This window comes from Capra hircus, chromosome 1 (genome assembly GCF_001704415.2).
Source record: "Capra hircus breed San Clemente chromosome 1, ASM170441v1, whole genome shotgun sequence".
Classification (NCBI taxonomy): domain Eukaryota; kingdom Metazoa; phylum Chordata; class Mammalia; order Artiodactyla; family Bovidae; genus Capra; species Capra hircus.
Window position 1 is genome coordinate 144,633,838 of NC_030808.1, and position 25,697 is coordinate 144,659,534.

At 54.7% G+C, this 25,697-nt stretch overlaps 1 protein-coding gene across 1 annotated transcript; it reads right to left on the reverse strand.

The window, feature by feature from the left end:
• PTTG1IP (pituitary tumor-transforming 1 interacting protein) lies at positions 4,638-21,992 on the reverse strand. Its single transcript, XM_018052134.1, has 6 exons — positions 21,701-21,992; positions 14,131-14,183; positions 12,096-12,204; positions 8,625-8,796; positions 7,926-7,972; positions 4,638-6,353 (listed from the first exon to the last, which is right to left on the reverse strand). The coding sequence occupies exons 1-6, from the start codon at positions 21,798-21,800 to the stop codon at positions 6,307-6,309; spliced, it is 528 nt and encodes a 175-aa protein (XP_017907623.1). The 5' UTR covers positions 21,801-21,992; the 3' UTR covers positions 4,638-6,306.

Consider the following 25,697-nt stretch of genomic DNA (forward strand, 5'->3'; position numbering starts at 1 on the left):
AAGACCATGGAAATAACCCAGACTAAACAGAGAGGAAAGATGGGCCCCACCCCCAACAGAACAGAGCAAACAAAAGCCTGCAATGATTTCAAATGGCCTAACATGGCAAGCCACTCCAGTATTCTTGCCTGGAGAATTCCATGGACAGAGGAGCCTGGCGAGCCACAGTCCATGGGATCGAAAAGCGTTGGAAACAACTGAGCCACTCACACCATACAACATACAATTAGCAACAACTAGAGTCACAGGAGAAGCAAGAATGAGCATGAGATATATTTGAAAAAAATAATGGTTGGGAATTTTCTATAAGTAAAGACACCATGGCACAGATTCAAATTCAGAAGGATTTAAATGTATACAGAGAAGATTAGCAGGCTGCAGTCCACAGGGTCGCACAGAGTCAGAAACGACCGAAGTGACTAAGCAGCCGCGGCATAATAAACATACAAAAGTCACACCAAGACACATCATGTTCAAAGTGATGAAAGCCAAAGATAAGGAAGACATCTTGAAGGCAGGCAGAGGGAGAAAAGACACATGACATGCAGAAGAACAAGGACCAGAAGACCACACACCTGATGCAGAGACCACGCAAGCGGGAGACCAGGAAGAGGAAGGACAGATGCCTTTATACACCTGGAGCTCAGATCTCTACACCCGGCAAACCGGCCTCCTGAAGACTAGGAGAGACTTCCGGTGTGACAAGGCAGGTTAGAGAGCAGACCCAAGAGACTCGATATGGTGACTTTCCACGGTGTTCTTCCTCTTTCATCTCCCAGTTCCCACCAGAGGGCGCCCCCAGTGTGGGGGTGACAAGCCAGTGCAGGTGGCAAAACCCCAAGAGAAATCCTGTCTCTCTAGCCAGAGAAAAGGGGACCGTGAGGACCGAAGGCCATGGTGAACCCAGGTTTTGTGCTCTTTTACTCCTGGACAGATCCCAATCCTGGAGCAGCACGATGAGGGCAGTGCACCCGCCCAAACCTTCGCAGAAAACCCCTCCTCCTGGCCACAGAACCCGGGAAACAGCCCCGTGGTCCAGAAAAATCGTCAGCGATCCTTCATTTTATCCTCCTTCCCTCCCTGCTGGATCCCTGGGCAGCCTCCGGTCGCCTGACTCCACCTGGCCCCTCCTGCGGAGGTGGGGCCCCTCTGCCGACCACCTCCCGACCCCAAACGAGGGTCTGGGTCCTCCCCAGCTGTCCTGGCGGGGTCTGGGGAACATCCTAGAAACAGGCCTCGCGCCTGTCAGACCTGGGAGGTGCTGCACAAGCCTGGGGCTATTGGTGCAGCCGTGAGAGCAGGCCAGGGACGCAGGGCTAACAGGACGTCGGGCTTCACCGGGGTCATCCTCTTGCATCCCTGGACGGGCAGCATCCTCGCCTTCTGGGAACAGGCTGCAAGTACACAGACTAGATCAGAGACTCTGGGGCGGGGCCCAACCATCCGGGTTTTAAGGGCCTTCCGGGGGATTCCGGGATTCCGACGCAGCTGCAGCTTGAGAGCCCTGGTGGGCGGTGCTCAGCCGGGACACTCCAAACTGGCATCGGAGGAACACAGGCTCTGGTTTATCAGGCCCTGCGTGGGCACTGACGCTCTCCAAGCCAATCGAGCTCCCAGGTGACGCCAGGCTACTTAACCCGGACCACATCACGCGGAGCAAGCCTCTGGGGCAGTCGTTCTAAGCCTTGCTCCGCATTAAGATCACCTGGAGACCGTGGGGGAAAACCACTTCGTGCGTCCCTCCCTCCCCAAACCCAGGAGACCGGTGCGCCTGGAGGCGGGGCCAGACTCGGGAGAGGGTAGTAGACGTGCTGGAGGCGGGGCCTGGCACGGGAGAGGGTAGTGGACGCGCTGGAGGCGGGGCCTGGCACAGGGGCGGGCAATGGACGTGCCTGGAGGCGGGGCCTGGCACAGGCGAGGGCAGTGGGCTGCCAAGGTAGGTTAGTTGCTGTGGAGCAAAGGTCTGGGCTCCTGGAAACGAGGCCGTTGGTGGGCCTAGTACGTGAGCCTCCGCCCTGCCCCTCCATCCAAATTCAGGGCACTTCCTGCACCGAGTTATGGAGAAATGCACAGGCAAAGCGCCCTCAGCGGCTGACCTCTGCAGACTGGAGAGTCTGCCATGGATCTCCAAGGGGTCCTGGTGGGGTGGATGCCAGGGGTCAGCACCAGAAGCTAGAGATAGATCAGGAGCAAATAATATGTCACCTGGAAGGAAGGAGAGGAATCGGAATTTTTTTGAGCCCCAGGAACTGTTAGGGGAGGGGCCCTGAGAATGAAACTGATGCATAGCTAAGGAAAATTCTAGGTCTTTTGGTCAAAGACTTCCTGAAGTCTGACAAAGGCTTCCCCTGTGGCTCAGCTGGTGAAGAACCTGCCTACCAACGCAGGAGATGCAAGAGAAGCGAGTCTGATTCCTGGGTCTAGAAGATCCCCTGGAGAAGGAAATGGCAGCCTAGTCCAGTATTCTTGCCTGGGAAATTCCATGGACAAGGGAGCCTGGTGGGCTACAGTCCATGGAGTCACAGAGTCAGACATGACTGAGTGTGCATATACATTCCGGCAAAACCCAGCTGTGACGGTAATGGAGACACCTGGCTTTTCCCCAGTGGTCTCCAGGCTGGTGAGAAAGGACCCTGTCATTCAGCCACAGGTGAGACCATGGAGTGGTTCTCAGGGCTCCCCCAGATGAACCTGTAGCCATTTTCAAGGGCCACTGTCCTGGAGCAAAGGAAATCCCTGACCCTCGGGAGTTATTACCAGTTCTGCGGGGCTTCCCCAGTGGCTCAGATGATAAAGAAGTTGCCTCCCAATGCAAGAGACTGGGATTCAATCCGAGTCCTCTCCCCTGGAGGAGAGAATGGCAACCCACTCCAGTATTCTTGCCTGGAAAATGGCAAGGACAGAGGAGCCAGGCAGGCTACAGCCCAGGGTTCGCAGAGTCAGATATGACTGAACAGCTAACATTTTCTGTGGGGACCTGGCCAGCCACCGAGGTCTGCTGGCCAGAGTGGGGCCTGTGGAGGCCAGATGAGGACGGGTCCCACTCGAGTCTAGCTCACTGTGGGTCCGTGGGAACCAAGAGGCCCAGACATGTGTCAGGGATGAGACATCACTTGCTGCCTCCCCACTGGTGCCTGGGACTGAAGGGAAGACTGCCCTATAGATAGGCCTGGGAAGCTGTGGAAGCCACCCCTGCCGCTGAGATGGCGAGCAGAGCCCTGCACCCCAGAGCAGGTGCCCCAGGCTACTGCACCCCAAGGGTCAAATGTGGGGCTCCCTGCATGTGAACAGCTGGGTCGTGTCCCCCAGATTCACAAGCCAAAGCCCTAATCCCAGCACTTCGAATGTCAAGCTCTGGAGAGGGGATGGTTAATGAGGAAATGAAGTTAGAACGAAGTCGCTGGGTGAGCCCTAATCCTGTCTGTCCGGGTCCTTCCAAGGACAGGAGAGGACAGGTATGTAGAGGGACGGCCACACGCTCCCACAGGAGGGGCTGCCTGAGGCGCCCGGGCTGACTTTGAGACAGGAAATGTCTGTTGTGCCCGCCTCGAGCCATTGGTCTCATCACAGTGGCTGGAGCGGAGGCACTCCAAGATCCTCTGAGCCCCCCTCTGGCTGTTCCAGGTGAGCCCTGAGGACCGGCTGGGGCCACAGGCCAAGCCTCAAAGGTCACAGCTGCTGGGGCCCCGTGAGCAGGGAGCCCAGATGCTCAGCCAGATCCTGTGCACCCCCAGACAGTGGGGGGAAGCATACTGATCAGGGCAGGTGGCCCGCCAGCAATCTGGGTGTTGGGAACACGCTACAATGTCCCCTGGAGGCCAGTTGCTGACTTGCTGATGACGACGATGGGCGGCACACTTGGGCAGCGCAGTCACAGATCATGGAGCCGAGGCTGTGGTCAGAAGCATGTGGAGAGGCTTCTGCTCATTCTGGTGCCTGGACCCCTGGGATTCAGCCACTGAGCAGGCAGGGTCCCTGTGGGCTGGCACAACCTCACTGTCCCTCAGCCAGCACTGGTGGGCAGTGAGTGCCTGGAGCCTTCCTGGGAGGTGGGCCAGTTTCCCCAAGCAGCCACCTAGCCTGGCCCCCACCATGGTTTCCCTTCCTGAGTTGCGTCCTGAGGGGAGGCAGCAGAGCCCAGTTCCAGGTGTGAATAGGTCCAACCTCCTCTTGCAGTGCTTTGCCTTTCCGTCCCTTCCAGTTGCCCTCAGCAACCCTGTAATTGAGACTAACCTCGGAGTTTGGAGCAGCGAACATTTATCGCAGGGCTAAGCAGAGACACGTGGCTTGTGCTCAAAAAACCCCAACTAAGCAGCAACTCAGAAGATGGAGGGGCCGGCCTCAGAGCAGGCAATGAGGCCCCGGGGCGGGGGCGGGGGATGAGGCAAGAGGTGTCTATCCTGGCCACAGGTCTGAAGCAGGGGAGCTGCGGGAGCAATGAATGCATGGCGAGGCAGGGCCCGGGGACCACTCACCTTATGGTGTGGAGGCTCCCTACCGGCCTGGCATTAGGAGCAGGCTGCACACTCGTGCCAATGGGTCCTGAAGCCCGTCTTACACTCCAGCAGCCCTGCTGCCCTTGCTCCTCAAGCACTCATTTCCACAGCCCCCAGAAATGAAACACAAGGAACGCAAGGCATAGTCAACAAAAGCATGTATTAATCAACTGATTGGTAACTGGTTAAAGATTAAGGCACTCAGACTCGTGGTTTCCTTGAGGTTACAATCTTTGGCTGCTCTTGGTGCTGCTTCAGAAGAACGTGAAACTGCAGAGCCGCTCCCAGGAGGGCTCTGTGCTGTGTGGGAGGTGGCACAGTGCACCAGCATCCCCGCTCTAACAACCCTTTTTATCTTCAACCCGGCTCTGCTTTCAGCTCAGCAGCCTCAAGTCAAGAAAGAGTGATTCTACATCCATACTACCATGTTAATACAAAGTTCATTAAAATCTACTACAAAGTTTATGAACAAACAGCATAAAGAAAATTTGCAGACTGTTATATTTAGGAATGTTTCGTAATACTTTCATTGCTATCAAATGCCCAAGAAATCAGAGAAATAAGACAAAAGACTCTGTTAAAGGTTGTTTCTGGTCTGTGAAACGTGAGGGTGGAACTGTGTGGTCAAACACAGATCCGTGTGGCTAACCAGGCACATGTGACTGTGACAATATGTCCTGCGACCCCTGGATCCGCATGAACGCCCCTACCTATTGTGCATGTTCACCTTCCTTCCCAAAGCTCAATGTTTTTCTTATTTAAAACAATCTGGAAACTAGGACTATTTTCAGATATTTTTTAAGAAAGGCTGTTCACAGTGACTTCACCATCTGCCGTCCCTGCCAAGAAGTGCAAGGGCTACTGACTGCAGGCACGCATCTTGACCTGGAAGAAAGGAACCCCAAGGGCGGCACCACGCGCACCCAGTGCCCCTCTGAGAAGCCGCCTCTGCGGGAGATTCCCAGGACAGGCTGACACAGATGACGGATAGGGAGCTAGGGTCGGTGGACAAGCGGGACAGCCGCCAGCGCCAGTGTGTGCAGATCCCATCGGTGGCCGCCTCCTCTCGAGGGAGAGCCTGCGGTCATCTGCAAGCCCTGAGTGACCACCAGACACAGTAGGGAGGGTCTGACTCAGGAGACCCCGAGGCTGACCCCCAGTGGGGCTGAAGAGAAGGCAGGCAGAGCCTCAGAAGGCCCTCCCACCCCCAGGACACAATAGCACCTGACCGATGACTGCCCGTTAGAGGTTTTATAATTCAGATGAACCCTAGAAAAATATCTTGATGTACCAGTAAAGACACAAACTTGGAAAATCACCCCATAAGCGGTCTGAACTCTGACAACAAAGCTTTTTGGGAGAATCTTTTGGGTGAGAGAATAAAATCCAATAATTAAAAAAAGAAAGGTTTATGGCTCAATGCTACTCGGTGTGGGTGGGGTCAGACTGCATCCTGGGCCCCGAGATGCAGGGCAACGGCAGGGGTTGGGGAGGTCCCAGGACGGACTGCACTGCTCTGCTTCCTGCACGTGGACCTCGCGGGCCTGGATGCAGGGCCATCTGCACTGGGCTCACAGACGAGCGGAGGCCTGAAGTGTGCCGCTTCCTCCCCAAGTGGACAACAGAACAGAGAAGCCCTGACAGCCTTCGTGTCTCAAGTGATTAAATACAGAAATGAGAGAAGAGGAAACAGAAGCTCCCAGGCCTCCACCCCAGGCAGCTTCCTTCCCCAGGGTGGGAGGCGCATGGGCGGCAGGGGTCCCTGCTGACCAGAGGCCTGGAGACTGCTCGCCGCGCCACCGAGTGCGTCTTAGTTGTTTTCGAATCTGGCATATGGATTTTCTTCTTTAAACAAACCTGAAAACAAAACAAGCCTGATTAGAAATACACTCAGCCACAGGCAACAAGAGCCAGAAAATGGCACGTGAAGGTTTCCACAGAAGCCCATATGAAGGTTTCCTGAAGCCCCTTCGGACAAAGTCACACCACTGGCGACTTTAAAACCAAAGCGAAATTTACTGGAAACAATACTTTTAAGAAAAATAGGTCCTAAGCAAAAAAGACTTGTTTGCTGATCCAGAAAGAAATAGGAAAGCCACTGTGTCATCCCTCCGTGGCTGGCTAAATTATACAGACGAAAACAAAAGCACCATACTTGAGATGCTCTATATAAATCCTGATTAATTTTCAGAATTAAGATCACAGGCAGAAGGTGACTTATCAGTTCGACAGTGAAGGAGCTAAACACCCGAAGACCAGAAGCTGCGTGTGTGAGAAGCGTACTCTCCCTCTCTTTAAACAGCTGGAGCCACTGCAAAACCCTCCTCCCCACAGGGCTTGGGGCGTGGGGGATGATGGGGCCAGGTGCGGGCAGAGGGGGGGTGCTGTCTGTCAGGGGAAGACGGTGAGCTCAGCTGGGGAGAAACGCACGGCTGGTTTGGGGTAGGAGACTATCATGTGCCAAGGACAAGCAGTACTGTTAAGGTCCTGCTGGAAAAAAATACCCAAACCAGCTCCTGGCGCTACTTCTAGTTTAGAGGGAAAACCAGAGGGAAGCTGCCTGGTGAGAAGGAAGCCAAAGGAGGGGGTTTCATCTGCACTGTGTCTCGTGTGTCAATCAGGCTCAGCCCTGACCCCGCCCCAAATTCTTCCCATGGTCAAGAGGCTTTCCTTCCACAGTCCCAGCCATTCAGGAGGCTTCACACAAAAGCGCACAAGTTAATTCCATCAGTGCAATTACAGGGCAACTGATCAGCTCCTTGAAAGGAATACAGGGAATCTCGGACTGCTCCAGAAAAGGCCTTGTGCAGGCTGGGCACAGGTCCAGGTGTGTGTGTGTGTGTGTACACACGCATGCGAGCACACACCCACCTGTCTCTTACTTACATTAATTTTAAACAGATGTCAAAAAGCTCCTTTCTACAATTTCCAATTTCGTAGGAAACCAAGTGCAGAAAACACCAATGATCCTGGTGGTTTGAGAATCAGCACAGAACCAACTAAACACAGGAGCAGGTTCAATGCTCCTAACACCAAAGAAAACAGTCCCCCCATGGAAAACCTCGCCAAGCAAACACTGGACAGAACAAGACACAGCTCCCAGGACAAGGCCTGAGTGTGGCCACTGCCGAGAGGGCGGAAGTCAGGCCAGAAGCAACTCCGGCATGAGGGCGGGGGACGCAGGGCCCCGCAGCTCAGAAGCCCCCCAACTGGAAGGCAAATCAGAGCAGAAGGGAAGGGAGGCAGCACTTCACAGGCACACAGGTACCGGGAAGGCCGACGGAGGCACAAACACGCGGGAGGACCAGTGGTCAACAGCATGCTCCTGGAGAGCCACCCCCGACACAGCAGAGACTGCCCGGCACTGAACGTGACAGGGAAGGCCGGGCCAGCCCCTGCCAACAGAAATGAGGAGCCCACTGTTCTTACCATATTTTTTTCTGATTTCATCATGTCTTAACTTCATCTCCACTCTCCTAAAACAGAGAAATCTGGTTTAGCACCAAACTACAGCGTAATTCTAACAGCTGTGCCTCTCACATCCTCTGGCCTGGAACCAGACCACGCAGGACAGCTTGGCTGTGGCCACCCCAACCAGGACGGGCAGGTGTTAAGCACACACTTGAGGCTGCTTTAATGGCACATCATTCAACTCCTCCTTTCGATAAAACCAATTCCAGCGCCCCTTACTGTAATTTTAGAAAACATTCTTTTCACATAACAACAAATCAGCAAAGATCTTCTCCTTGGTTCTGAAGACAGTGAGGAGTACATGGGTTCTGGCCCCCAGCAGCCACAGGCTGGCAGGTCAGCACCCCCAACCCTGGCTGCACTGCACATACTCGCCAAAGGGCTCCAGGACCAGGGACACATGGTCACCAGAGCACTGGCCACACAAGAGGCCCAGTTAGGCTCAGATGGACAGGAGACCTAGTTAAACGCCTTCCTCCCGCTGAGCCTAACCCCCTAGAAGCCATGCCGGCCCAGCCCCCACACTCAGCTTCCCACCCTCCACACCACTCAGAAAACCCTGTGGACACTCCACGTGGTCCTGCTCTTCAGACGTGGAGGAAGCTCGGGCAGCAGGAGCGCCCCACCCTGCTGCCCCCAGATCAGGCTGGGCCTCACCGCTCCTCCTGCCGGACCCGGCGCTCCTCACGCTCCCGGATGGCCTTCTCCTCGCTCTTGTCTGGCCGTCGGCTCCGGCTCCTCCTGCAGCAGCAGCAGCAACAGATGGCAACCCCCAGGAGAAGGGAGCCCCCGATCACCGACATGGCGATGATCAAGGCCTCGAAGTTCACTGCAAGTTCAAAGGCGCAGAGTTAGGGCCCGAGTGCTCCCGGCAGCACCCCTCCCTGCCCTGTCTCCAGAACTGGGGACAGCCCTCCTCGTGGGGTCTCCAGAACCAGGAGCGCCCCTCCTCGTGGGGTCTCCAGAACGGGGATATCCCTCCCCAAAGGGTCTTCAGAACTGGTGACACCCCTCCTCGTGGAGTCTACAGAACCAGGAGCGCCCCTCCTCATGGGGTCTCCAGAACCGAGGACACCCCTCCCCCATGAGGTCTCCAGAACCAGGGGCGCCCCTCCCCCACGAGGTCTCCAGAACCAGGGATGCCCCTCCCCCATGAGGACTCCAGAACTAGGGACGCCCCTCCCCCATGGGTCTCCAGAACAGGAGTGCCCCTCCTCCATGAGGCCTCCAGAACCAGGAGTGTGGAGGCAATGCCCCACCTTCCTCCAGCCTGTTTCTGTGACTGAGTCACCAGTTTCCATTAACTTCAAGCAGCAGGTAACTTTCCTCACCACCTGATGCTGGAGAGATGTTTCCAGCCTGAGAAAAGCTGACAAAACCAGGGAGACCAGCCCTGCTCTGACGGCCTCAGTCAAAGGCCAGCAGGAGGCATGTCCGCCTGTGCAGGCCAAGGGCCTGCCAGAGCCATGGCCCAGGCCAAGGGACACCCGGGGGCTGGAAAACGGCACTGCCGCCATCAGGTGACCATGGTTTCCTGTCCAGACCAAACACACTTAGGACAAGTTCCAATTCTTTCCAGCTTCTCTTGAGGGTTTACAAATTAAAAACAGCCAGTCAGTACTTTTCCACTCCATTCACACCAGAGCCTCTCACAGGACAGCCTGGCACAGTCTAGTCAGCCTGGCCCCGCCCTGTACTCTTGGACGGTGGTGGGACCCTCCCACGATAGCCTGCAGCCCTGGACTTGCCTCACGGAGCTGATAACCTTTGACCCTGCCGGTTTCTTGGCTGGGGATGGGGGAGGCAGATGCCCACTGCCCTGGTGCCCCCACCCCAGAGCCACCTCAGGCTGCCAGCGTGACAGCACTGGCCGTGAATCTTGTGGTTTTTCGTCCCCTGACCTATCCTGGAAGTGCCAGAAACACAAGAAACGGAAGTAACACAAGACCCTCGCAGGCAGAGGATATACCTTTTGCACTAGAGAACTCCCAAACAATCAACTTTAAAAACAGTCACACTGAGAAGACCGTGGCTCTAAGACACACCTGCCCCCACCGGAGCCTTTCTCGTCAGCAGCTAGACCGGGTTATAAAGCAGAAACAGAAACCTCACCATGATGGGGAACAGGATGTATCAGACCTGAGCAAAGAGAGACCTGGGCAAGGGGCCAAATGATAGAGACTTCACTGTTCTCCAACTGAATGTATACGTTGTGACTGTGTCACAGTCACAAGCCCACACGATTATGCCTAGAACTGGATAAGATGCCCCTATGGTCACCTCTAAGAACAGGAGGCACCTAGGGTGCAGGCCTGCATGAGAGCGAGGTGTGCTGTGACCAGGTGAACCGGGAGTGTCTCCAGCGGCCCGACCGCAAGGCTCCCCTGGACGGATCCCAGCTCCCTGCCTGCCCGAGGATGAGCCCAAGTCCAAACTGCGGGCACCCTACCCTCCTGTTACCACAAAGACTGCCCCCAGCACCCCCTCACCCAGTGCAAGCCTGCGTGGAGCACAGAGGCCCCTCCCCAAACTGCCCAGGGCGTCCTGTGTCCAGCCGCACTCACAGCCCCAGGGCGGGAACCTCACGTCACAGAAAAGGACCGACTGAGGCCCCACCCTGTCTGAAGCAGTGTCGACTGGGGCGGCCACTCCTGAGATATGTGTGGCCGACAGGCTAAACTGCTGGTGTGAGCCAGCAGTCCCCCTAAGGGCATGCCCAGAGAGGTGGGCGGCTGCATTCAGCCCACACAGGAGGACATGGCAGCCCACATACAGCCCGATGTCCACCAGCACACCACAGCAGTCACCCGTGGGGTCCCAGGGGACAGCATGCCACAGCCAGCCGCCCGTGGGGTCCCAGGGGACAGTACTCACAGCAGCCGCCTGTGGGGTCCCAGGGGACAGCGCACCACAGCAGCCACCCGTGGGGTCCCAGGGGACAGCACGCCACAGCAGCCGCCCGTGGGGTCCCAGGGGACAGTACTCACAGCAGCCACCCGTGGGGTCCCAGGGGACAGGCAAGTACTGGATATGGTCTGTGTGTCTTGCTGAGTGGCATTACCTGCAGGCTCCTGTGACAACCCACTGAGTACACACGTGTGTGTGTGTCTATCCACACACATGTGCGTGCATGTTTGTCCTCTAGAGTACGAGTGTGTCTGCACACACATACATGCATGTGTGTGTGTCCACTAGAATACGAGTGTCTATACACACACATGTATGTGCACACGCATGCGTGTACTCTAGAGCTCAGGCTTGGAGGGGTGAGGACTCAAGTGTGCACTGTGTTAGGCGTCACGCTTCCAACTGTTGACAGCACTTTAATAGTTCGAGCCCGAGATGCCCACGGTTCCTTGGAGCCAGAGCCATCCCTGCAGAACAGGTGGGAGGGAAGGTCCCAGGGAGACAGACACCAGGACGACACAGACGCTGGCAAGGCCCAGGGAGCTGTTCCAGAGCGAGGGTGGCCAGGAGGGCAGCCAGCTGCATGGACATCAACAGGCACGTCTCCACGTGTACATGCACACACACACACTCACACAGCCACAAACTTCTGGGTCCCCGAGATTTCAGCAGGTGAAATCAGAAGTGAGTTGTTCAGTTGAAGGCTGACAAATTCTGGGACAGAAATCGTTTAGAAAAAGGTAACAGAATAAATTGCAGATGAACCCAGGATGCAAACACACAGACGGGCCATCACAACTCCCTGAGAGAGCACTAGCTCCCTCAACCTGCAGCCCGGCGGGCCTCTGGAAGGCCCCAAACCTGAGCCACTAAGGAAAGGATTAATAAGCCCATCTCATAAAAATGAGTTCCAGGTGGCAGCGCGTACCACCCACCAACTCATATGGCCACTAGAAACCAGCCTGGGTCTCACTGAGCGCGCGTCTCCCCAGGAGAAGCACCGCCACTGGGACAGGGGCTGACACCACCTGCACGGCCCTGGCACGTGGGGAGGCGCCTGCAGAACCGGGGCCATGGCCGTCAAACCCGGGCCACCTCTCTCTCAGACACCAGCACTCTCACCGCCCATCCCCACTTGCGGTGTCTTCCCTTCATTGAGCACAACCAGAATGTTCAAAATGACACTGGTTTTGCAAGAAACCAAAGAAAGTGGCGACTTACCCCAGCACACGCCCCAGCGTGCGGAGCTTAGCTGGCAGAGGGAGCTGGGCGGCAGGACTTTGGTCACTGGGTAGTCCAAGCACATCTTGTTTGCGTTGCACCAAAGGCACTGGAACAGACGATGACAGGATCTCAGGCGTCAGACGGGCCAGGGTCTGCCCTGTGCCGCCCCCGCCACTGTTGTTCCCTCCTCAGCCCCCTCCTCAACACAGCAGCTCAACTCCACCCACCCACCAAGGCCCTCCTCACTCAAACCTCCTCCACCAGGCACCCCCGTGCCTCGTGGCTTCCTGCAGCTCTGGCAGGAAGGCAGGCACTGTGTGCTTCCCCACATCCATCACTGGAGGGTCCGCATCCCTTGCAGGAGGGACCAAGCCAGGCAGTTGAGTGGTGTCCACCTAAGGTTATTACCCCGCAAAGACCCCACTTGACTGCTATAGCTCCACCGAGCAGTCCATTTTAAAGGACGCAACTGAAGAGAAAGTGGAGCTAGTGAACCTGAAGGCGTGTTGCCCGTGTCCCTGGAACACATGGTGGGGACCTGGCCGGCACAGCAGGCAGGGGCCCAGAGCCGGGCACGTATCGGCTCAGATGGGAGGTTTGAGCCACCTAACAAGCCCACTCAGGTTAGAATAGTCTGGGTATTTTTATGCTTGAAAGTAAAGATTTCACTAAGTTGTTTTTCTTACAGGTTTTAACAGGATGGAAAACAATGTTATTCTTCCATCCCAGGTTAGGGTGAGAGTCTGTTACCAAAAAAAATGTCACAATGAAACCTGGGGTCCCAGGACCACCAAGGCAGTGTACACTCTGGTGCCTCGTGTTCAAATGACAAACAGCAGCAAGGCCCTCTTCGTTTTGGCCATTTGAGGATCCCTTCCATTTCAGTGGTTCTTTCCTGAGTTAAAAACTGGGGGGAAATCCTCCATTTTAAAACAGTCAAGTTTTAAACATCTCATCTTCCGTTCTTCCCCTGCAGTTTTACCGAGAGCCCCTGGAGCGCACTGCGCCAAGTCCTCCTCTGTGGAGGTTCCGCCACCATCTCTCCCCCGTTTTTAGATAACGAGGTATAAGCACGCGGTGAGCCACACGGGGCGCTGGCAGGCTGCAGGGGCCTATGGACCCTTCTAGCAGCTCCTGAGCTTCGAGGAGTCACACACTGAGGGCCTGGCTCTCCTCTGCACCCTTTACTCTTGGCTGCACTTTCCTCTACACTCTTTACTCTCGGCTGCACTGGTCTTCACTGCTGCTCAGGCGTTTTCTCTAGTTGCAACGTGTGGGCTTCGCACTGTGGTGTCTTCTCTTGTCGCAAAGCATCGGCTCCAGAGCGCAGGCTCAGTACTTACAGCCAAGGGACTTAGTTGCACGTGGGATCTTCCCAGATCAGGGATCAAACTCATGTCTCCTGCACTGAGCAGGTGGATTCTTCACCACTGAGCCACCAGGGAAGCCCTCCCCTGCCTGGGTTCAGAGTGGGAGTCAGGCCTTCAGAGGACGTGTGCACCCAGTCATCTGGGCAAACCCAACCACAGAGATGAGAAAGAACATGGGGCGCTCTGTCTCAAGGACCCCTCAGCAGGAGAGCTGACGCTTAGCACCGGGTGAGAATGGGGGGCTGGGAGGACCCCAGGCACACCGGCCATGTCTCAGGGCCCATGTGTAGACCAGTCCAGCCCCTGTCCCAACAGGCCTGCAAGGTGGAAAGACACCCAGGAAGCCCTGGACACAGGTCGACAGTCACAGACTAGGGGCTAAACATGCCCCCCACTTTCAAGCACCTGCACTCACCCAACACCACACCTGCAGGCCCCAGGGCTCATATGCATTCCTGGCCGTGAGCCAGTTACACGTTTGCTCTCTGGGGCTGAAGCTGCACGTTAATAACACTTGGTGGTGTGTGCAGCTCTCCTGACAGTTTAAATCCCCCCAAAAAAGCTGTTACTGACCGCCCTGAACCCCATACCATGCACACGGTGCCTGGAGTCAGAGCTGGCCAGTGTGCTTCTGGATCATGTGCTGACCACGTACCACTTACCGAGACGTTTTTCAGGCACTCTTCACAGGTTCTGCTTGTGTTCTGAGAACAACCTGCAGGGAAAGAATGAACATCACTGAGAATCCTGCAGTTTCAACACCAGGAGGGCACAGCAAGTCATGCTCAGAACCTGGAGAGGGACACCCAGCCTTCAAGGTGCATGGCTGAGCCTCTGTAAGTGGAATCCTGTGGGGACACGCCAGCAGCGTGTGTGGTCCTGACCCCGGGGGTCTCCCAGGAGACAGTCGTCTGCTTCTTGCCTGGGCACCAATGACCAGGTCCTCAGCAGATGCTCTGGAGCTGAAGGCCACAGCAGCTCCAGGCTGGGCTTGAGCCAAGCCTCAGCCCCCGGCCGGTTCCCCAGGCAGGAGGGAGAAGCCGTTCCAACCCCATGGAGTACCCCACACACCCCCGACTCTCGGGCATCTTCACAGGACAACCACTACAGGAAGGACTCAAAGCTGAGCAGCTAACAGCTCTGGAACTCAAGTCAGTCAGGGGAGAGCTGGTGTATGAACAAAGACCCTCCAACCCACCACCAAGCAGCTGCTCTTCACCCCAGGCTGCCCCGACATGTGCGCACACTCATAAGAGGCCTAAGCACAACCCTCGGCTACCAGGAAAGGCAAGGAGTCACAGTCAGGTCCTACTTCCCACCCACCCGAACTGAGGATGTGAAACCATGGCGAGGACCAGGGGCTCTCAACATGTCAACAGGTGTGCACAACGGCTCAGCCACTTGAAAACAAACAGATGTTGTCAGGGAGCATTTAACAGGATTCCTACGTGCTGCTTCTCACAAGTCCTTTGTTTCTCTTCACGCGGGGCAGCACGCTGCTCCCAGGAACTGAGGTCATTGTGTGAGACAGGCTTCAATCTCCTTTAGTAAACATTCTCTTTACAACAAAACTGCTTAGTCTCGATCCCCTTTCTTGAGATATGGATTGTCTCCTGAACTTGTGACCATTATTAACCCCTTGTTCCCTTGGTAACGGTTGCTGTACATTTGGTTTCCTGATCTTTATCATTGTTGAAAGAAATTTCTTGTACAACAGCCTATATACTCACAGAAAGATCATTAAAGCACCTTTGCTCCATCAGAGCTTAGGTCCCCATGTTGTTTTTGTTTCTCTCCCCGCTCTCCCCCAGGCTAATTCTCTGGAGCACAGACACCCGTCGAGCTCACTCTCCTGCCCAGGCTTCTCAGACCCCCTCGAGAAGGCGCCCTGTGCCTTCATTCCCTGGAGAGGGCGCCTAGTGCCTTCGTGAGCGATGCAAGCTCGGTGTCAAGAGCTTTACTGGTTATCTGCATAAACCAGGGAATATCAATCAGCCTCTTTCTCTCTTTCACTTTCTTATCCTCGACTCCAGACCACCAGGTTCCAGTCCATTGAAGGACCCCAACAAGATGCTCCCCCAAGACTCAGCAATTCCACTCTCAGTCTTGTGTGTCCCAGATACACCAGGACCCCCATGCACAGGAGGGCTGACAGCAAGCTTTACATATGGTTAACAGCCAAGAGCTGAACACGGCCAGGGGTCCAGGCACCATGCATGCCCCTCAGTCTCCCTGCAGGTCCAGAGAGCCGCCAGGTGGCTCCTCCTGCCTAGTGGGAGCATGCTCCCCTCCCAGCACCACCTTCTCCTCACACGCAGTGCCTGGGGGGCAGGGGACAGAGGTGACTGGTGAGTCCTGCAGTGGGACACTCTTCAGCCCCCAAAAGAAGCATGCCTGCACACAGATGACTCTACAGACCACGAGGGCCGGGAGAGGCCCCTACAAAGGCACACAGCACAGGCTTCAGGACAGGTGAGACTCAACTGCGGGGACACAGGTCCAACTGGGTGGGGCCTCGACCGCTGGAGATGCCTGTTCTGAGGCTGGAAAGAGGTCAGGGTCGCACAGGTGGAATGCACTCAACAGCACACGTAGGTCCCTGCATCTCACTGCACATAAAATGAATGGATCTCAAAAAAGAGGAACACTGAGCTTTTGGTAATGACATGTGCAGGGAGGCGCGGGGGTTGGGGGACTAGGGGTGTCTGTAATTTGAGAATGTGACAAACCCAAACCCAACAGTGGGCAGAGGAGTGCTCACCACATGGGTCCCACAACTCCCTGGACTTCCTGAGATTCTCATGATAAAATGCAAGGAAAGAGAGCTTTAGGTCTAAGTCACAATCTCATTCATAATGTTTGCTGACCAGGACCTGTACTAAACTGCTGTCTGAGAGGGCTGGGGAGTGCTTCTCTTCAACAGTGTAGCTCTTGTACATCCCAATTTTAAAAATAAAAGCCCATTTTTGTCACAACATACCATTCTAAGGCAATCACTACTAAACAACACCCTTCTCAGAGCCCCCAGTGGCGTGCTGTTAGGTTTCTGCTAAAGCTGATTTTAGACTACTCTGACACATTCAGCTCAGGAGGGCAGAGAAAGCTAACAGCCCCCAAACGCCTCTCACAGCAGGGCCGAAAGGGCAGGGTTGCCACAGGTGTTCGGAGTCCCCCTACCCCCAGGCCTTGGATGGCAGGAGGCAGAACCCCATGGGGCTGCCATGAGGACGGCTTTACCTGAAAGCTGAATTCTGAGTTCTGTCCACCAAGGGGCCAAGGGTAGATGATACTGTCCCCACTACAAGGCACCAGGCTCCGTGCAGAACAACAGCTGACCCCACAACCGGGGCAGAGATGACACTGTCACCTCAGACAGCCTGCTGCCTCTGAGAGTGGCACAAAGGCCCAGAAGCCAGCGTGGGTGGGGGGTCCTCCTTGCCAAACTGGCACGACTTAAACATCAGAGTGATGGACTCTCACCTCCTGAATATTCGTGATTTCACACTAGCATGGAATAAACAGAGAAGGACAACCAGCCAAGAGTCTCCGTCACAATGGACGCCAAGACCACTGAGCCATTTGTGGAGGGACAAGAGATTACATACAGTCTCAGGGCACCCCCACCCCATTTATCTGTACTCAGGAAGAGAAAAGGCACCCGCAGAGTGATAAACGTACTGCCACGACAACCTGTGACCACGAGACCACAGCACCAGTGGCAGAAGGTGCCTGCAAGGGTGCAGGAAGGACAGTCACCCAGTGGCTGAACCCTCCCCACATGCACTCGAATCAGATCAGAGGAAACTGACGGGACAGCAAAGAGGCCTCTGAGCCCAAGGACATGCTGAGGGGCTGCCCCAGGGGAAGGGACACTAAGAGACATCACAGCCAAAAGCAACACGTGTGGGCCCGGGGTCAGCGGCCGGAAGATGCTACTGGGTAACTGGTGATCCATGCGCACGAGGTGTGTGTTAAACCAAGTGTTCAGTAGCATTCTAATGGTCACCATGCAGACCTGACTGTCACGTTCTGCTGATATCTTCCTTCTTAGGAGATACACCCTGGTGAACTTAGGGCAAATGGCCGCATCACAACTTGCTCTCATCGATATGGGTAATCCAACTTTCCCGGCAGTCCAACAGCTAGGACTTCGCACTTTCACTGCACTGGCCTGGGTTCAGTCCCTGGGTAGGGAAGTACAGTCCCACAAGCCACATTTCACAGCCAAAATAAGCAAATAAGCCGTCCCAGGTAGACACAGACAGGAAGGCAGAGCACACATGGCCCAGTCTGCAAGAACAGACAGGGATTCTGGAGATCACCGCATCACCTTTCCTTCAACTTTCTCTGCAGCTCTGAACTTTTTCTAATAAAGCGCTGGGCAGGGAGGCACGGCGGGGATCTATCTGCATGACGCCTAACGCATTCACTCTCGATTCCTTCTGAAAAACTGAAGAAAGCCTGCACTTCCTTGTCGTCAATCTTAACAGAGACCAGGAGAGCAACAGTAATAAAGCACAGGAATTCTTCATGGAGAATTTCCAACATAGAAGCCTGTGTGACAACTGGTCCTGCAAGAACCAGCAAACCCGTCCAGCCCAGGGTCTCCAGGTCACGGGCCAACACAAGTCAACAGACAGGCCAAGAATGGCAGGCTAAGGGGACTGCCTCGCCCTCCTGCTCCTAGCATGGCCTGGAACCACCGGGCAGGTTCTCAGTGCAGAAACGCCAATGTTACACAGCCCTCACGAAGTCAGCACAGAGCCCTTGAAAACACCAGGGCATAGTAAGAAATGGCAACATGTTAACTACTTACATCTGATCCAGAGACCAGGCACTCCTGGTCATTCAGGGCATTTTATCTCAACACAGAAACAGGAAATCTGGAGCTAGAAAGCCTGCCCAAGATCCCGAGCTCGAAGCGGCGATTCGCTGAGGCTGGGCTCTCCAGCTTGGACTCTGAGCCACTGACTCGAGAGCCTTAAGTCTTGTGCTCCCAGGAAAACTAAGCTGAAGAACAAGGGTTCTCAGGACACACCAGCTGTGGTACATGTGAGCTCTTTCCTACAGTTTCAGGGGAGTTCTGCTTAACCATGCAAGGATACACACTACGTGTGTTAAGAGGCATGTTTTCTAACAACAAAGAAACAAGCAAGCATATTGCCTGTGGAACGTAACAGACCAGAGGGCTGCATTTGGCCATGCCAAGGGCAGTGGAAGGTCCCCAGAATCAGGCACTGTGGCCATGGCGCAGGGTGAAAGGACACAGGGGGCAGAGGGTGCTGCGGCTGCCAATTCCACAGAAGTGCAAGTTCATTTAGACAGAAAGTCCTCGCTGTCTCACCACCTAGGCAGAAAAGGGGGAAGGAGAGTACAGAGCAAGGCAAAGGCTCAGACCCATGCACGCGCCCACTGCCCTGTGGCCTGCTTGGGAGTCCCCCGCCCCGCAGTTTTCAGCAGCAGGACCGCAGTGCTGCTGGACTGAAAGAGTGCTAAAGGAGCCCCACCTCCACCCCCACAGCTCCTCTGGACCCCTGTTTAGAACATCAGACTGAGGTCCTTTCAGGGGTCGCCTTCCCTCCAGATGTGAAGATGAAACTCAGCTGGAGTCTGACCCCATACACAATTAAAGTAGGGTCCAACCACAAAACTTCTTCAGTTCAATGAATTTCTCTCCGAAGCTCTTCAACACCTTGTTGGTTCCTAATGCGTCCCCTCCACCCAAGCGCACAGCAGAGAAGACATGCCTGGTTCTGGACTGTTGTGATGGTCTTTGAGTTCACACACCTGTGGTGGTTAATATTATCTATCAATTGTCTGGGCTAAGGGATGCCGACAGAGCTGGTAAAACACCGTTTCTCTTTTCCTTTTTACGAAGACTTTTTTCTTCTTCTTGGCCATGCCTCATGGATTGCAGGATCTTAGTTTTCCGAACAGGGATGGAACCGGGGCCCCTGGCAGTGGAAGCACCGAGTCCTAACCACTTGACTGCCAGGGAATTCCCAAAACAGTTCCGGTGGTATCTGTGAAAGTGTTTCCAGAAGAGATTAGCATCTGAACCAGTGGACTCTCCAGGGAGGTGGGCATCTCCCAATCCACTGAGGCCCTGACAGAACAAAACGGCAAAGCGGCACAAATCTGCCGTGTAATCTGAGATGTCATCTCCTCTTGCCAGTGAGGCTTAGGCTGCGCCGTGACTCCCTGCCTCCCTGCTGCCTGGCCTTGAGGTGTGGACTAGACAACACACCAGCTCTCCCTGGTTGAGCAGACAGTGGCTCATGGGGCTCCTCAGCCTCATGGTCCCGTAAGCCAGTCCGTCATGTGAAATGAAGTCCCTCAGTCGTGTCTGACTCTTTGTGACTCCATGGACTGTAGCCCACCAGGCTCCTCCATCCATGCAATTTTCTAGGCAAGAGTACTAGAGTGGGTTGCCATTTCCTTCTCCAGGGGATCTTCCCACCCCAGGGATCGAACCCGGGTTTCCTGCAATTACAGGCAGATGCTTTACCGTCTGAGCCAAATAACTCTACATATATCCTGCTGGTTCTGTTTCTTTAGGGTAATTTTTCCTGACTAATATGCACAGCATCCTTGCAAGGAATGAAAAGTATCATAGATGGTGTAGTCACATTCCTATGGCATGACAAGCAGTAAAATCACACAGCAAGCCCAGCCTCTGTGGGAAAGGGGCACCTCAGTGCTCAGTGTGGCTAGAAAAACAGCGGCTTTTCTCCTGAAATACTATGCCTGGTTTCATTCCCAAACTGTCACAGGACCCGCCCACTCAGCTCACAGGGGTCTCTGGCGGCTTCAGAAGTCCAGGGCCAAGCCAGCATGAAAAGCAAGCAGCCAAACACACTGGGGGCGTTTCCTGACACACCTACTCTAACAATACTAGAGCGCAGGCCCTTCAGCCACCCAGGAGAGGCTCTTGGGTGATAGCAGATTTGGCTCTCATCCGGCCTGTTTAGTAAAAAGCACTCCCAGGTCAAAGAGACCAGCTCACAAGGCTTGGAGCCACGGTCATGGGAGCCAGGTCTTCGTAACAACTCTTTCTCTACAGCTACATATATCCTGTTGTGCTGAAAATTCATTATTTGTGCTGAAAAGTCAATTTCAACCAAAAGTTCCCTATTCTGTGCAACTCCACTGCTGCACTGAGAGACAATGTCACCAGTGTGCACCCAAGCATGTTCAGGAGACTGAAGAGACTCATGCAGTGCTGCACGCAGACACCCGCTCAGGCCGCACAGAGGAAAGGTGTCTTGCAGTGCTGAAGAGTTGATGCAGCTACAGCTGACCAGAGCTGAGAAACACCCCAGCCCCTCAGGCTGGCCCAGGTGGGTGAGGTCACCAGCCAGAGGCTCTGTTTTCCACACTGGTGATTATCCCCCCACCCCTCGCACGCCACACACAGCTCCATCAAATCGTCCAAGATTCCCACCCACCTGCAGACCACCCACAGGATGCTGCCTTCCAGCAGCCCCTTTTCTGGAGCTTCTGAGCTCTTAGGTCATGCACTCTCCTCACCCCTCTAACTGCTATTTCCAGGTCAGGCAGCCCAGAACTCAGCGCCTCCATCAGCCAGTCACCATGTGGGCTCAGCACCTGGCACAGGTGGTTACTGAGAGGCGGTGGGATAAACAAGGAGGGCCACCCACCTACCCAAGTAGGGAAGGTCTGGAGAGCCTAGAGACTGCCCTGGCAGGGCAGGCCAAGTTCAACCACTGGCCCCTGTCCCTGGAGCTCCTCAGAGGGGTCTACTCTGCACAGTGGGCATCGGTGAAAGGGCTGCACACAGGTCTCCTGGAGGGGAGCAAACCCCACAACACACCAGCGGTGCCCACACAAGGCCAGGCCCCTGGACTCCAGCCGCTGACCTACTGTGGGTCAGGCAAGCTCTCCAGCTCTGCTTCCGACCCCGGGTCCACACTCGACAGCTCTTTCCCAGGGTAGCGGGGCCATTAGAGGGGACACCGCGCTCTGCCAGGCCGCCCCCGCTGTCCCACACCACCCCGAATGCTCAGCCAGGACAAAGGGCGGGCCCAGGCCACCGACGGACACTCGGGTGGCCCTCGGCCGCCCCCGCAAACCGCGCGGGACTGGAGCAGCGACCCCGGGCGGCTGCGACCCCGTGCCCTCCGCCCTCCTTGACCCCGACCCTGCTCCCCCTGTCCTCACCTCGCCTGGTCCCCTCTACCCGTTGACCCTATGCCCCCCGACCGCCCTCACCCTGAGCGGCGGCCGCCGGGAGGAGCAGCAGGAACAGCGCAGCGCCGCAGAGTGTTGGTCCCCAGCGCGGAGTCGGCCCGCGGACTCCGCTGGACGCCATGGTCTCTGCAGCCTTGACGGTTGATCGCCGTCTCCGTCGTCTGGACGAGCCCCACCTCAGACCCAGGCCAGGCGCCTTCGCCCGGAAGAGCCGCACGCCGGAAGTGGGCGGAGCAACGGCCAGGCCACAGCGCAACAGGGGCCCCGCCCATCGCCCTCCAGCCTGCTCCCAGCTGTTCGCGATCCCGCCTCCCTGTGCGCGGCTCAGTGCGCCTGCGCGGCGGGAAAGCGGCAGGCTGCGGGATCCGTGCGACCCAGTGCGCCTGCGCGACAGCGAGAGCTTGTTCGGCTGCGGCTCCCCCGAGGCCTTGGCCCACAAGAGGTGCAGCAGCTCTTCAGGAGTCAGGGAGTGGCGCTGCTTCCTGGATTGGTCTCGCAGGCGGTGTAGAACAAGTGCGCTAGGCCCCCATTCCCGCCCCGACACCCAGATCCTCGCACCCCCCCTTAACTCCCCGGGGCTCAGCCGGGGCTGGCCCTCTCCTGGGAGGTCTGTAGGCTGCAGCTCCGGCCCCGACGGCCTCAAGAAATGATAAAAAATATATATATATTGCAAGAGTCCAGTTGCTTTCTTGTGTTTGATTGTGTTTGAAAAAGTGCAATGTGGCTTCGGGGACGGTACAGGGAAGCCAGAGACCCATCTCCTAAGCTTCCGGGGTCCCTGACTTGAGGCTTCCTGGACCAGTCTGGTAAGACCACCTCCCCTGGTAGAGCAGTGCTGAGATCAGGGGTGGAGCTTCTGTTACGAGGTGGGGTGGGGGATGGGGTAGGGTCTCTCTGAAAGAAAGAAAGTGAAAAGTCGCTCAGTCGTGTCCGATTGTTTGCCACTCCATGGACTCTAGTCCATGGAATTCTCCAGGCCTGAATACTGGAGTGGATTCAGTTCAGTTCAGTTCAGTCGCTCAGTCGTGTCTCTTTGTGACCGCATGAATCACAGCACGCCAGGCCTCCCTGTCCATCACCAACTCCCGGAGTTCACCCAAACTCATGTCCATCGAGTCGGTGATGCCATCCAGCCATCTCATCCTCTGTCGTCCCCTTCTCCTCCTGCCCCCAATCCCTCCCAGCATCAGAGTCTTTTCCAATGAGTCAACTCTTTGCATGAGGTGGCCAAAGTACTGGAGTTTCAGCTTTAGCATCAGTCCTTCCAAAGAACACCCAGGACTGATCTCCTTTAGAATGGACTGGTTGGATCTCCTTGCAGTCCAAGGGACTCTCAAGAGTCTTCTCCAACACCACAGTTCAAAAGCATCAATTCTTTGAGTGGGTAGCTGTTCCCTTCTCCAGGGGATCTTCCCAACCCAGGTATTGAACCCAGGCCTCCCACACTGCAGGCAGATTCTTTACCAGCTGAGTCACCAGAGTAGCCCAAGAATACTGGAGTGGGTAGTCTATCCCTTCTCCAGCAGCTCTTCCCATCCCAGGGATTGAACCAAGGGTCTCCTGCATTGCAGGCAGATTCTTTACCAGCTGAGCTACCAGGGAAGCCCAGGGTCTCTGTAATCTTTGATCCAATTCAGGATCCAAGCATAGCTTACTGGATCGTGTTCCACCACTGTCCCACACTTACCTCAACCCTGACTATTGCTGTGAAATCTGGGGCAGGGGCTTTGTAGTCCAGCATGGAATCTAGCTGACACTGGGGAGATAGGTGGGATGCAGACAGATGGCCTGCTACCATTTGAAGCAGGGTATATCTGTTCCCTGCCAAAGACAGAAATGGAGCCAGAGAAGGAGGCAGCGCTGAGTCCTAGCCACTAGACCACCAGGGACAGCAACCAGTGACAAGGCCCTTGCCCAGCAGCTGTGTAAAAGGAATTTCCACATAGAAACAGAAAGTAGTGAAACAAGTCCTTATTAGAAGGAAAAAGAGTATATGTGGATGGACACACAGGTAGGCTCAGATTTGTGGCCTCGAGGTAGCTTGAATCACTTTTATGAGTGTTTCTTCCTGAATTCCCTTTGGCCAATCATCTTGCTTTGCCTGCTGCTGAGTCCATATTGGGTTTATCTCAGGGTGCTCCCATGTGTGCACACCTCTTAACCAAGACAGATTCCAGCAAAGAGGCCTGTGGGTGGGTTGACATCACATGCTGTGGGGTGGCACCCTCTCCCTTTTTGACCTCCAACCAACCTTTCTGTGCGTGTCTAGTGGGAGAATTCTTAACTTTGAGAATGAGGAATATGTGATCATTTATCTTGTCCTCCATCATCCTGCTGTTTTGCTAAAAGCGTCAACTTCCATTTCAGGTTCAAAGGATTTGTTAACCAAAGAAACTCGTTATACACAAATAAATTAAATACTTAATAGAGAATTATCTAACTTACTTTCAATATACTGTTGACCAAAACGATGCACAACATGAGAGTTATGAATTAAGTTTTATTTGGGATAAAATGAGGACTGTAGACTGGAAGACAGCACCTCAGACTGCTCCAAAGAGGTAGTTGGGGGAGTTCAGTACATAAGATTTTGGTGAAGGAGGAGTTCAATGCAATCAAGTGCTTACTTTACAAAAGGTTTTCTACTAGGCATGAGGAGCTGATGTCACCATGAAAGGATTCAGTGCTTTTCTAAATGTGAAGAGAGTCAAGGACTGGGATCATGAAATCAGTTTCTGAAAATACCTCACTATCTAAAGACCTGTTCCACCAATTTCTCTGGAGCCAGAGTGTCTCTCTCTCCACTGTAATACCCTTCAGTGGGTGTTGAAGGTCAGCAGCTGCAGCAGCACAGGGTTCAATCCCTACAGAGGCAGATGGCAAAAGCCCTCATTGTTATCATTGCTGCTCAGTTATGGCAAGTGATCTTGGCAAGTGCCAATTTGTAATTGACAGGGCTGTCTCATGGTCATGCTGCTACTGCTGCTAAGTCGCATCAGTCGTGTCCGACTCTGTGTGACTCCACAGACAGCAGCCCACCAGGCTCCTCTGTCCCTGGGATTCTCCAGGCAAGAACACTGGAGTGGGTTGCCATTGCCTTCTCCAATGCATGAAAGTGAAAAGTGAAAGTGAAGCCGGTCAGTCGTGCCCAACTCTTCTCGACTCCATGCACTGTAGCCTACCAGGCTCCTCCATCCATGGAATTCTCCAGGCAAGAGTACTGGAGTGGGGTGCCATGGCCTTCTCAGTCTCATGGTCATAAATTGGACCATACTTTGGGAGGTATTTCATGATCATTTCATCCCCTCGTTGCCAGGAAGGCTCATTCCTAGTTCTGGAGAAGATTTTGCCGACAGGCCACTCCGTGTGCTTTTACTGGACTGGGTCTTAATAGTCAAAGATCTCTGGACACCTGTCTTCTAGTTACAGTCCAGGAAAGTACACCTTCTCTGCATCTTCCCATATTGAGAGTTACACTATTACCATCACTGATCACATATGTGAACCATGAACTTCCAGATGTTCAAGTTGGTTTTAGAAAAGGCAGAGGAACCAGAGATCAAATTGCCAACATCTGCTGGATCATGGAAAAAGCAAGAGAGTTCCAGAAAAACATCTATTTCTGCTTTATTGACTATGCCAAAGCCTTTGACTGTGTGGATCACAATAAACTGTGGAAAATTCTGAAAGAGATGAGAATACCAGGCCACCTGACCTGCCTCTTGAGAAACCTGTATGCAGGTCAGGAAGCAACAGTTAGAACTGGACATGGAACAACAGACTGGTTCCAAATAGGAAAAGGAGTACATCAAGGCAGTATATTGTCACCCTGCTTGTTTAACTTCTATGCAGAGTACATCAAGAGAATTGCTGGGCTGGAGGAAGCACAAGCTGGAATCAAGATTGCCGGGAGAAATGTCAATAACCTCAGATATGCAGATGACACCACCCTTATGGCAGAAAGTGAAGAAGAACTGAAGACCCTCTTGATGAAAGTGAAAGGAGAGTGAAAAAGTTG

What these genes read in the sequence shown, in the direction of transcription:
- PTTG1IP (XM_018052134.1), bottom strand. Translation starts at nt 21,800, where the DNA reads ATGGCGTCCAGCGGAGTCCGCGGGCCGACTCCGCGCTGGGGACCAACA. An exon ending in ACGCTGGGGCGTGTGCTGGG is followed by an intron (nt 8,797 to 12,095) that starts GTAAGTCGCCAC and finishes TTGAACTTGCAG; the next exon opens with TGAACTTCGAGGCCTTGATC. An exon ending in CGGGTCCGGCAGGAGGAGCG is followed by an intron (nt 7,973 to 8,624) that starts GTGAGGCCCAGC and finishes TCTCTGTTTTAG; the next exon opens with GAGAGTGGAGATGAAGTTAA.